At 42.5% G+C, this 13623-nt stretch overlaps 1 protein-coding gene across 1 annotated transcript in view; it reads right to left on the bottom strand.

Annotated features, from left to right (window-relative positions):
- Positions 1 to 13623, bottom strand: part of nrxn3b (neurexin 3b) — a 264830-nt gene that overhangs the window by 9545 nt on the left and 241662 nt on the right. The window contains exon 19 of the mRNA XM_029495823.1: positions 2241 to 2319. Within this exon, the coding sequence (XP_029351683.1) occupies positions 2241 to 2319 (79 nt within the window). The remainder of the gene's footprint in view (positions 1 to 2240; positions 2320 to 13623) is intronic.

Below are 13623 nucleotides of genomic sequence, written 5' to 3'. Positions count from 1 at the left end.
CAACCACCAAAAGTTCATGCGGCACAAGATGAGGCAAAAACGGGAGGAGCGGCTCTATCCTTGCTTGGAGGATGGACGACGGATGATGAGGAGGACACCAAAGAGTAAAAAACAAAAAAATAAAAACAACCACAAACAAAAACAAGAAAATCAAATCACCCCAGTCAACTCGCCCTAGCCCCAAAATAAAGCAAAAACAAACAAACCCAAAAAAAAAAAAAAAAAAAAAAAAGCTCAAATCTTAAGCAACCCAGCAGCTGGGTCCAAATCGATACAGAAGAGAGATGTTCATATGTGCATCACAGGAGGGAAAAAAAAACCAAACAAACCAAATGCAACAGAAAAGAAATCAAGTTCATGTCATGCAACTGTTCATACGACTGGAAGCGGGGCAAGGAATGAGGATATGAATTTCTGTGTCAACATGGTGAAATGTACAGTATGAGTGTGTATGACTACATATGCTGCCACTATATGAGGGGAGGGTACCATATCCTTTGGGTAAAACCCTACACTACACTTTAGTGCGCTTCCACTTTTGAGAATACTTGGGTTTGAGGTTTTTTTTTAACAGTCGGGACAGATAAAATGAAGCACGAGCTGTTAAAAAAAATAAATAAATAAAAAAAGCGTTCCCATTCAATTTCAATAATCTCTGATTTAAGAAAGCAACTCATGCTTCTCGATAAAGCACCTAAATACTGCGAGAAGGCACTGGGAAAATGGCTCTCTCTTCACATCAAAAAGCCATAAGCACGAGGACCTAAGTGTGGTCATAATTTCCAGGAAACAAATGCTATTACGGAGTGATAAGGCTTCAAAGTAAACGAGTTCCTTCCACAGATTGGAGGAAAATGGTAAAATTACGAGTGGAATGTCAACTGAATTACCCAGAAAAACCTCCCAGTTCCCAGGGAGATGAATAAATAAACGCTAATGTGCTATGTTCCCTCAGCTCAAATAATAAAGTGATAGGGCAATGCATTGTTCCAATTTGGGCTTATTATTAGCTGTGAAAAGTGGACATATGCTTGGTGTTATGCCATATTTAGCCAGATTACCACAGCATCGATTAATCTGCGGTGATGGTGTTTTGAAGGACAACGAAGCAATCAAACGGGGGGCCAACCCGGGCCATTAATGATTTCCAGAGTGCCGATGGGGAGATTCTGTTCACGAACTAAGCCAGTTTCAGCATAGCTCGAGCTCCCCGGTTGTACTCCAACTGCTCCTGGGCCCGACTGTGATTTACCGCTTTTTGTTCAAAAAAGTCATCCAAACCCAAGTTGCCTCAAAAATAACTACTTCTTTTAAATCTGGGATTTTATTTCACACTTTGTGGTTATTTTCTGACTCCACTGTGTGAATGTCTTATCACTTTGATCTAATCACAAGGTGTTGTGTGTGTTTTGTGTTTGTGTGTGGCGTGTATGTTTAGAGGGAGGAGGGGAGAGAGACGATGCGCACAGAAATTCGAGGATATCTGTTCTCTATTAGAATGTTTCAGGTAAGGCAAGCCTCCGACGAAGGAAACAGAGGTACAAACAAGAGAAGAAGAAGGAGAAGGGAGGAAGAGGCTCTGTTGCAGTTAGTCTGCTACATATCACAGTATCTATGCTGAAAGCATCTTTGTTCTCGAAAGAATCTCAAAATGTATCCTCTGTCAAGAGAGACGCACACACACGCACAGCAAGAGGAAATCAACCATGTACAGGACAGATACATTTTGAAGCATCAGTGCGGGCGACATGGAGCTTGATACTAATTTCGTACTTTGTTGAGTAAAGTTTTGCTCTCGACCGAATGCTGAGAGAACAAAATTAGTATCAATGCTTGGTCATGTCTGCAACCAGTGGCCCCATAGCTAAGTGTAACTTGTTTTACAGATGAAAGGCGTGAGCTTTGACTACAGTGGCTGACCATATGATGTATGCATTTACATATTTACGGCTCGAGTTGTGACTTCCCGCAGACAACATGCTAAGGATATGGACACTTAAGTCTTACTGCTTTCATCCATCTCCAAAGAGTTCTTTAAACTTTAGATATACGCTGAGAACCCTTCACAATAGTGTGTATTACTCACAGTGGCTACATTTGCGGAGGGCTTTTTAAAGTTACACTTGAAGCTCCCATGGGACATGATGCTAAGAGGAGAGGCTCCTCGGTAGCAAATCAAAGAAAGATAAGGAGAAATAGACCAGGTTCAGAGCAAGCACAACTCGACACACCCATCCCACCTGCATGTCCGGAGTCGCACTCTTCCAGGTCCTCGTCATCGCTGGAGCACTCTGCTGATGAAACAATGTCATCTGTCGTCTGTGGAGAATGAGACATTCACACACAGACACACAGACACACACACACACACAAAGGAAATTGTGGTTAGACCCAAGGCAGTTCAGTGAGTGCTCACATTGCACAAAGCCATTCCATTCAAGGATATCTCTGCGCACACAGACCTCTCCGCCTGTCCTTCGGCTTCCATATATCACTTGGAGTCAATCATATTTCAAAGTGTTTATCATTCTTCACTTTATGTGCTTTCCACCTCCGCAGATAATTGTTTTCCTTCACCCACCGCACTCTGCCGCTGATTATTTATTGCCCCTCTCCTCCTCTGTTGTCCACAATCAATGGCCCCACCAAGCCCTCACAGATCAACACCGTCTCAGCTTCTGATTTGTGTTAAAGGATGTGGTGGGAGGGAAGGATGGGGTGGCAGACTTGCTAGCTACAGCCGGACCAACGATGGATTATCTCCACCCTCCAGTTCCCACAATTCTGATTTATCCTCTGGTACCTTCCCCTCCCTTCCTCTTTTTCGGGTCGACCCATGGAGGACAGAGGGGGGCAGGTTGTATTTCAGCTGCGGTGCGCTGGGCAGCCGGCGTTTATTAGAATGAATCAGCGGGGCGATAAAATAAGCCCCGTCACCAAGCAGGGTTATGAAATCAGAGTGCTGATTGAGTTTTCCAGTGCTGGCTGAGGGTATGGAGCTCTAAATATCATTGAGTTTGACAGACTAATGAAACGCGCCCCCATGCTTGTGCTGCTGCTTTCAACAGGGCCCAGTGAAAGCTGCCCACCACTACCATGAGCCCACACGCGCACGCACACGCACACACACACACACACACACGCACATTTATATGCAGACATTCATGTCTGCCAAAGCTCACAGCAGTGATTTTTTAAAGCATATTACTAATACATGCAATGATTATGCATAATGGGAAGTGCTATTCGCTGTATCCAAACATTTGATAATGTGCTAATGTGTTGGTGCTAGTGTACATAATGTACCACATTATGTACTGTACTCCAGCATGAGGAGGCAAATAAATAAATAAATACATTTAAAAAAAGCTGTAAACTAAATTGCTGTAAAATACGGCCCCTTGGTAAACATGACATTATTTATTGAAGCCACATTATGGGCATAAAAGTCTTGGTTATTGTTGAAAGAGGGTTATTGCCTGTTATTATGATAGCAGCAGATGTGGGGGGGCAGCGACAGAGAGAGAGAGAAAGAGATGAAAACCTAATGCCACTTCAAAGTCTGTTCCAGCAATTCCAGCCCGAGACCATCGCATCATAACCCAGGATCAAGTGAAAACACTGGCTTCCCCTCTCTTGTCCAATCACGCTGATTTTCGCTGCAGCTGAGGCAGATGGCGCCTCAGCCAAGAGCGAATATTTTTGTTGCACGGGATGCCGCAGCTTCACGTAGCCTCACACATTCTGTCTTGTATGATTAACCTAGTTTGTCTAAAAAACGTTTGCCCTGAGCGCACTGAATTGCACAGAAAGGTGCACAGTTACATTGAACAGGAAGAAGGCGATATTAAAGGGCATCTTTGTTGGCCATCCACAGAGTAATAGTGTAATAAATACATAATGCTGTTCGTTCATTCAAGGAATTGATGTAATGGGATTTATTGTAGAGGAGATTCTCAAGTCAAACAACCTTTCATTTGTTTTACAAGAAACTCCCCTGGGGTGAATGGCTCATTCCAATTTTAGGAGCTTTAAGTATCAATGGAGACATGACAAACGTGACAAATTATGAGAGACCATTCTCATCCCAGTCACAAGCTAACACTTTGCCTCACGTGTTTCTTGGTGCTGTCAGATAAAAACAGGCAGAGTGCAGCAGCTATTAGGGCAGCAGTCGTTGAGCTGCTCTGTCTGACGTGCCCCCACAGCCTCATCAAAAGTCCACCAATAGCCCATTATATTGCTCTATATTGTGTAATTTCTTTGCTTTGGACTTTTTTTGGCTTTTTATGATGCAAACCTTTTTCTGAATTTCTGAATCGGTGAAAATTATTTAAAATACCTTTCCTGATATTTATCAACACCTGCCATTTTCAAGATGATATTCTAAATCTCACATTAAGATAAACGTACCGTATATAAAAAAAAAAAAAAAAAAAGCATGCATCGTGTAGGCGCCTCCCTGATTTGGGATTTTATTTTTGGACATCGCAGCCATGGTTTAATTAAGAGACCTCTTGTTGTTTTATTTATTAATGCAGTGATGAATATTGCCAAATCTTAATATCTGAAAAACTGTAGTAACAGACGGACTGACATAAGAGTCGGTGTGTTGGGCTAATCAATGTAACTGAGTCAGGTAGCATGGCTTTTGACCCTGACGTAAGCTATGTAAGAAATGCTTATACACTCTCTTGACTTGTTGGTTTCACTAAGGCCAAAGCCCTGCACAGCATTGTAAAGCTGCTGAAAAGAAAAAATCATTAAGCACTCCATCTTTGAGGCTCTCAACACTGAGGCCGAGGACTGACATCCTCAGCTCATGCATTGTAAAGGTTGCATTTAAATGGCAGATGGAAACACTCCAATGTGTTCGCTTTCCATTTCGTTGAGAATCATCTACAGACTCGGAGTAAGAGACCCTCTCATCTGAGCAACTTCGATTCCTCTCAGAAAAATTGAAGGGGACTTTTGAAGTGTGATGTATGACATTTGTGGATTCACTAGATGTACCACTTATTCATATTCATAAACACGTGATGTATCTTTGGCCGTCACAATGGTTTAGATTGGCGTATTTTTCATCAGGGGCTTAGGCGTGCCATTTTTCTGCATTTGGGCTAATGCAGAAAAAATGAATTGACACAGAGCTCACAGTCTTCCCTCAGTTGACCAGAGATGTCAATAATAATATATGTCATGAAGCGAGATGCTGTAAATGCAAAGGGAGCTCATGGAGTGGAAAAGGCATCGGCTGCATTTGTGCAGTGATGGGAGCCTACAGCGGGGTAAAGCATTATGATGTGGTTGGCCAGCGGGACTACAAAAACTGATTTCACAGCTGGGGAAATCCAATTCTCTGTCTAAATCTCCATAACATAGAGTGGGATATATTTTGGCAGCAAAGTGATTTCTTTTTGGTGTAATTATTCTCAACAAACACTCATCGTCGTTTGAAGAGAGGCTGGGTGGTGGGATTTACGGGCCGGTTTTTGTGCGTGCGTGTGGGAAGCTTTAATGTGTGCGCATATGCCTTCTACTTCCTGCGTGTGAGGAAGGCATATCATCTGCGATTTGATTTCAGGACATAAAAACTCACAGGCGACGTGCATCATGCCTGATTATCCTGATTACTCTGCTTTTGAGAGATACTCAAATTCCAAAGACCAACACCAGAGTCAGATCAATAGTCAGACTTCATTAAAACAGCATTTACCTCTGACCACTTCAGAAAATCAACTGAAAGGATCACACTGGTGATCAATAAAGATAGACAGCCTCTTTGGGAGACAGCTCTCAAAATATGCAGCTTTTAGTTTCACAGCTGATGGCACCGGCACAAACAAAATGGAGAACTTGCATGGATGATGATGGGCAGTCTTGGGCCTCTACAAAGCCTCTCTGGGGTTTCATCAGAAATTCTGGACTGACTACTGTGATTCAACTGGCAGCAATGCAAAGACCATTAACAGGTGAAGCCACAATTACCTCAGTGAATGGAGTGTCTGCTACATCACCGGTCAGGCCTTACCTCAAAGTGAACAAAGAAGCTGCAAGATTGATTAACAATAAACTTGAAGATTGGGAACCAACACCAAAGCTTTTTCACCACAGGAAGAAGGAACAAATGCCAGAAGAGATTTATAATTCATTATCAAAAGACATTTGACTACCATTTGCAAACTGATGGAGCAGTGCGTAAAGAGAGGCTTAGCCAATGAATCTTAGTGTATGCTTTGTTCCGTTTGTCAGAGATATGGACACCTTTTTTGAAAGCTTATCTAAAGTCAACGTACTGTTCGTTCACGCCGCGCTGGCCCTGATGAGATCCCTCGGTCAAATATAGATCCTTATTGGACAATGTCTGTCTATTAGTCTGTCAGTATAGCAGCATTAATGCCCTGAGCAGCAGCACTCTGCTATATTAAGCAGATAAACGCAACGAGTGTCTGACAGATTTCTTCCACAGTAAAACCAAATCCATTATTCAATTCAGCTGAGCTCTGCTTTTCACACTCTTAACGTTTTTCACCACGGTGCACTCTACCTGGTTCAAACAGGGGCCAAAAAAACCGAGAAGAGACTTCTGACTATTTAAATGCTATTGAGGCGTTTGCAACCTCTCTTCATCAATAATAAACCTGAACAGATTTGCATGCTAAATAAATGGGAGAGGGTATTGAAACAGAGCAAAACTGCAACACAAACGCTCATTATCTCATATTGTGATACAGGATTAAGGAAGAAAATTTAATGGGTTACTACAACAACAACAACAACAACAAAAAGAAAACTGTACGAAATGAACCATGGCTAAAAAAAAAAAGGAAGACCTGAACAAATCACAAAATCATCAGTACTTCTCGATTACTGCATAAAAAGATACACTGCTTCACTGTTCAATTTAAAAGTAGACTATAAACTACAGAGTCAGAAAGCACAAAACTGTACGAGTTATAATGTGCATTTTAATTAGCAATCCTATCTGTGCGTTTTGTACAGTTGTTCATTGGTTCTTGGTACAGTTGTTCCAAGACGTGTGTTAATTCTAACAACTGTCAAGCCATTTTCAGAGCTTTTCTTTAACAGACCATAATTTAATCATGTGCTGACAGCAGATTGTCTCAGGATGAGACGAATTTAGCAGCAAGCGTTTCAACTTGTGGTGAAACTCTTCAACAACGCGGACCATAACGAGAGCAGCTGCTTCATCCGTGACCGTGGGCTGCAGCTGAATATTCTCCTGAGCATGACGTTGATTTGGTCGGTCACATCAAAGCAACAGCTTGTGCTTGGCGAGGGGAAGAAAGACATAATGCACTCGACCACTGTCTATAATTTTCCCTCGGGTCAGTGAAAACAGCATAAAGGCTAAAACGCTGCCATGGACCTCTGGGTTACAAACACGACATGAAATATGAGTGTGAACAGTGCTGTGTCTCGCAGAGGTGAAGGGGGGAATCATGCTTAAGTGCAGTACACTGAGTCGTATTATGAGCGAGGGCATGGGAGGTTGCTCCTGAACAGACCTTGGTCCGATCGTAACTAATGACCTTCACATGCTTTTGTGCCCAGGGGGTGAAGGGAACACTGAAAAACAAAGCCTTTTGAGAAAAAGGAAAACAAAAACTATAGATTCTCATTACAGCCCTATCAAACCTAATTTGGTTTATTTATCATGCCAATGGCTAAAACTGTTTTTTTTTTTAAACTGATGGGACTAAACCCCAAACAAATAAATTTTTTTCAAGCCTTATCCCGGCAGTCAGTTGCCATGGATATCCAATATGGCTCCATGTTCAGAGATCAAAGTGACGATGCAGAGGCAAGGGCAAATAAAACGTTCTGAATTCAAAGTAACTTTTTCTTGCCCAAGGTGCTCCTTGGTCACCTTGGAAGTATTTGTCACAAATTATAAGGGGGTACCACAGAGCAGACAGAGAAATGCCCCAGAAAATGGCAAAAATCAGAGGTCGAACTAACTCCCAGTCCACGTCTTCTGTTTCTCACTATCTCACGAGTTCCCATTCTGCCACAACGCTGGCACTCACACAAAAATAAGATAGTCATCTCCATGGCGGAAGCTTTGCCTTTCTATTGACGGCTGTCTGATGTGCGCGTTATCATGTCTGATCTGGGCTTTGACAGGCCGACAAGGGAGAAGCTTGTATTACAAGGGGAATCAATGGCACTAGGCCATATCCCTATCAATAAGCTGCCACAACTCTTTTTGCTCATGCTCCCTGCTCTGTGACAGATAAGATGCTTTATCAGAAAAAAGAAAAAAGGAAAAAAAAAAAAACAAAAACTGAGGATGAAAAGGTGGGGGATGGAGGTGGCAGCGGAGAACTGTGTTAAAAATAACACGCGGAGGTGAGCCTAATGAAATATTTCGTCATGATGTTTAATCCTCATTAATAACAATAACACTGAAAGATACAGGCAGCGCGAGAACAGGCTAGAAGTCCTGCTGCTAACCTTCTCTGTCAAAATAACGGATAAATTACAACAGAATGAGCAGCAGGCTCAACATGTAGGACCTTGTAAGCCACATGCTAAATGATTTCCAAGATCAAATATTGATATTGCGAATAAACACCGTTGGTGGGCCTTTCGTAGAGGCCTCCTGTAGTCAGCACATTTTTTTCTTTCCGAGTTTGTGGAGGAATGGAAAGAGGGAGGGTGAATTGGGGGATTGCGAGCAGGAGGAAAACAACTGTTAGAAGGGGAGGGGGAAAAAAAAAAAATGCATTTAATTTGTTCACTATTGCCGTGGTGTAGTGGCTTCAGCAGAACTGGGTAGGTACCAGTATTTCTCTTTTTCTCAAGGACCTGCCTTTGCACACAGAGCAGTGAAGGTTGCTGGCTCACAGCAAACTCTAATTGCCCTGAGGTAATAGGCAGCCACTTTCAAACAGGGTCATTCATCTTCCCATGGAAAAGGAAATGGTCTTTGGCCCTGATCCTTAATCACCCCCCTGCTGCAGTGTACAAGGTCATCAGGGAAAACCCCATGAGAAACACACACACACAAAGACAGAATAACAGGAAAACTGACGGTGTGTGGTGGTGGCGGTGGGGCACGCTCTGGTCACATGCACAGAAACAAGAAGAGAGTGACATGTAGGAAAAGCAGACAAGAGATGGGAGGAATTTCTTTTTTTCTTCCTGTGCAAGCCCATGGTGTCCTCAGGTGAAATTGGAGCAGTGATTACAGCTCTGAGTTTATGACCTGTGTTACCGTGCTTCTCTCTTCAAAGAGGAGGTGAGGAATTCATGTGGACGCAGTGGTGAGCAGCCCCAAAAGCCGTGACCAAAGAAGTCACGGCGAGAAAATGAGAGCACCGGGGAGGAAAGGGAAATGGAAAAGAACCCATTTTACTGACGATCACAAGACAGTGTCGGAGAGTGGTCCTCTCAATAAAAAAAGAAGTGACAGTATTCCTGTTTGAAAACCAGCGGGGGGGGGGTGTAAAAGCTGATCCAGGATTAGCAGTTGCAAATCAAGCCTGTTGTCACAAGATGTTGTTTCACACTTAAGGTTAACCTGCTATCTGTCAGGAGATATTCCGTCATATATTATCTGAACAACACTCCCCTGTCAGAATTTGTTCACTGTGCCATGGAGTGTTGTGTGTACACAGAGTACTAGCTGCCCATGTGCTGACTGAAAGATGCGATTTGAGACAAAAACCTTTTCTCTGGAAAATACAGGGTAATAGAGAAAATTTGACTTCAAAGTTTCCCAAACATATTTAAATGTATCATCTTTGGGAAATTGCGCACTTAGGCTCTGTATTCTTCCCATGGAAAAGAAAAAGGTCTTTGGCCCTTCATCACCACACCATGACAAACACACACACACACACACACAAAGAAAGAAAGAATAAATAAATAAAATTGAGGGGGTGTACACTGTGGTCACACAGAGAGGGAATGCTTAATTTGATATTGGTGTTATTTTATTATTATTATTATTTTTTTTTATGCAATCAAATTCATTTGTAGCCAATTTATTTTCTGGGTTTCACCCAAACTGGGCTATAATTCAAGATGAAATGATTAAAAATAAAAAGTTAATTTAACAGAGCAGCAGGAAGAATGACAAGCCTGAACTCAAACACTGGGCCTTAACCTTTGAATGTTCGAAAATTTGCCAAACATTCTTAATGTAATGATGGATTTTTTTTTTTTTTATTACTTTGTAATGAACACCATCTAAAATAAATATTTATTGCCAAGTGCAGTCTTTGCTCGTTCAGCACTGTAGTATTTTACCGAGGTATGAATGAGTCTCCGGTTGTGAGCTATATTTGTAAAACAATTTAAGGCTGGATCACATTGTGCGACGTTGCATTTCAAAATAATTTAAATTTTTCTTTGTCTGATAATTCAATACACCAATGACACCAGATGAATCTATAACTATTTTGCACTAATGGCATCTTGTTATAGCAATGACTTAGTGTAAATGGTTGCTAATTGGTCAAATCTAGGAGAGTTTGTGTTTGCACTGTGGCATGGGACGTGCTTCTGAGACAAAGGCTTTAGAAATAGACCTTAGGTGACCTGACTAATTGCAACAATGCAATCAATAAGTAAGACGATATTTTCAATTGGGAGCGTTATTGGCTTTCTATTGAGAATGTGTGAAGTCTGAAAGAAGGAGCTGCAATCGGACCCTGCACCTTCTCCTTGTGGGCCACATCCTGAGCTCCCTTTTCAACCCATTTCAATATTGCTATATTTCTCACAGTCAAAGACTATTATGACTTCAAGGCTGTAATACCAAATCAATGTAGGCGTTATGTAATGGCTGATGCTAGCAGCTTTACGTTTCCTAAATTAGCCAGAGGTCCCATTTGGGTTCACTTCCTAATGAGCACAAACCAAATTAAGCATTCGATTTACTCTCTTTTTAGAAGATGAAAGTTGAAGCGTAATCACTAACCAACAGAGAAATGATTTAAAAAATATTACACGTCGGAGCCCTCCAACAGTATCTCCACATGCTTACACATGCAGGGATGTCTTCCCATGGATGCACACAGACACACAAATCTTCGCAATTAGGCTTCACTCATTGTTATTAAGAGCAACAGGTTCCTTGGTAGTTTGCACCAACTCTCTGGGGACACAAAGAAGAAACATTACTGGGCCTTGCTAACAGCTCAGCAGAGCAATGAAACGGTAGACATTATTGCTGTGAAACATCAAAGGCTGTGTCTGTGTGATAAATATTTAATTACGCCCTATTGACACTAGAGGACACATGGTGTATTCTGTACACACAGATACAGTATGTATAGACCCCTCGCAAAGTCTGCCTTTCTCTCCCCTATACAGACATAAATTCACACCGTCAGAGCGCCTATCATAGGCTGGCAGAAAAATACATTCATAATACAGCAGACAGCAGAGATCCATTGCCTCCCCCCGCCCCCACAGCGAGCCCTCAAACACACCTGAAGTTAGTGTTTGCATGTCTGCGTTGTGTTCAATATTTAAGACGTCTCCGTGACAAGTTTAGCGGAACTTGACAGCGTAAAGCGGCTTCAATGTGTCAGACGCAACAAAAATAGAATAGGAACGGAAATATGTTCTTCAAAATCTCCAAAAATTCAGCACAGCAGCCTTGTGGTCGTGGATTTACTTTTGGGTTAATTGGTGACTCTAAATTGTGAGTGGTTGTTGGCCTATCCAGGCTGATATTTCTATGTGTTAAATATGTAAAATATGGCAATGATAATAATAATAATAGCACTGAGGTACCTCTGTGTTGAACACAGAGATGACATTAATATTGATCTTATCATACAACTCACTGGCAATAGAAATTTAGCTTCGATAACAGAATTGTTGTGCTGGGGGAAAAAAGTTAATTAAACACCATCGAGGCTGTGGCATCTCACGGCAATTTCACAACTTTACTATTATTATTTCTTTAAACGGTTTGGCACAGGGTTTTTATACTGAGTGTTCCGCTTTGATAATCCCTGTAAGTCTACTGGCATGTGCTCAAGGACAGATGACATCTTCACCGAAAGGAAAGGGAATCTGGATTTGATGTGTAAGACCCTGAATAACATTTGGGATGATTTTTAATCTGCAGTTGTTCTGTTAAACTCAAGGACAGATAGGCTGTATAATTAGAAGGCATTTAAACTCTCTTGACTGCAGCGATCGGTTAAAGTTAATTGCACTGCATAGTTGGAATTGGCTTTCATAAACACTATCAGTGTTGCTGGTGGTATCCCTCCATAGCTTCAGTTGTAAAGCTGGAGATTTTAGTTGAGCATGTTTTTTGTGTTAAAACCAGTCAGTCATTTCTGGAGGTTGCGCAGCATGAGGCGAGTGTGTATACCACCCAGAGCATGTTCTGATGTCCCGCTGGTCAGCTTGGAAACAGACTGCACTGTGTGTGCGCGTAACCGATGTGTGCTGTTTGCGTGCCCCTTTGAGATTGAGTGCCCCGCCGTGGCAGTGGCGGATGACATGACAGCAGGTTTACACACACACACCCACACAGACACACACATATTCCCGCAGGATCCATATAAGCTGTGTTGTGAGGCATGGGGGACATCCATTACAAAAACACCCGTGGTTCAAAAACCCCTGTAGCTAGCTGCTGGTTCTCACACAAAGAGAGACAAACTGCCCCTGAACACACACACACAAATACACACTCACACACAACGGAACACATAATCTACAGACATGAAATTGCAAACATCTACAAACCCGTTCACACAGAGCGCTCTAATGGAAATAGCTGTATGTACATGTTCTCTTGCTCACCAAGTGACATGAAATATTCATAAAGGGAATCACAATGTTGCACACACGCACACACAAACACACACACAGACGAGAGAAAATCCTTGACAGTGCCGGAATGAGTTTGTCACGTTGATGGTAAGAGAGAAGTTTTTGGCAGCACACACTGAACACTCTGATACCGTGCTTCTGTTCTGACACGGTGGTACCAACAAAGCTGAGTGATTTTTCAGGGTGTGTGTGTGTGTGTGTGTGTGCGTGCGTGCGTGTGCATGCACGTGCGTGTGTGTAAATGTATGCAAGTTTTGGCATTTTAAATTAGCTGTGCATGTTTGCAGGTACGACAGCCACACACGCATATCCATGGACACATTTTGCATAGAATCCCTTTTTCTGTCTTTCTAATGGGCCCCACACTCTAGCAGAGTCCCCATCAGTCTGCTGTCTGCTAATTGGGACCTGCTGAGCAACTAGCAGACCTCAAGCATTCCTTTGCCACAGTTCTCCGGGAGCCAGGATATCTAGCAGGGGGAGCCTGAACATTCACAGGTAAAGGGAGGAACGAATACTGGAAACATCTGGTGGAATACCTGTCCACTGGTGTTGCCTTCACACAATTACAGCTGGGCTCTGGACACTGGTTGCGAGGATAGGTGAGACTATCCTCAGACTAAATAACTGAGAAGAGACGACTGAAAGCAGGTGGAGAAGTGGCGTGCGTCTGCCTATACAAGCTCACATGCATGCACACCTGTGTGCTTTCACGATGTGAGCAGATGAACACACAAATGAACACACTCATCAAACATCATCTGGCAGACTACCACATGGAGACACACAGCA

This window comes from Echeneis naucrates, chromosome 24 (genome assembly GCF_900963305.1).
Source record: "Echeneis naucrates chromosome 24, fEcheNa1.1, whole genome shotgun sequence".
NCBI classification, from domain to species: domain Eukaryota; kingdom Metazoa; phylum Chordata; class Actinopteri; order Carangiformes; family Echeneidae; genus Echeneis; species Echeneis naucrates.
The sequence above is the reverse complement of the archived record's forward strand: the minus strand, read 5'-3'. Positions and strand labels throughout refer to the sequence as shown.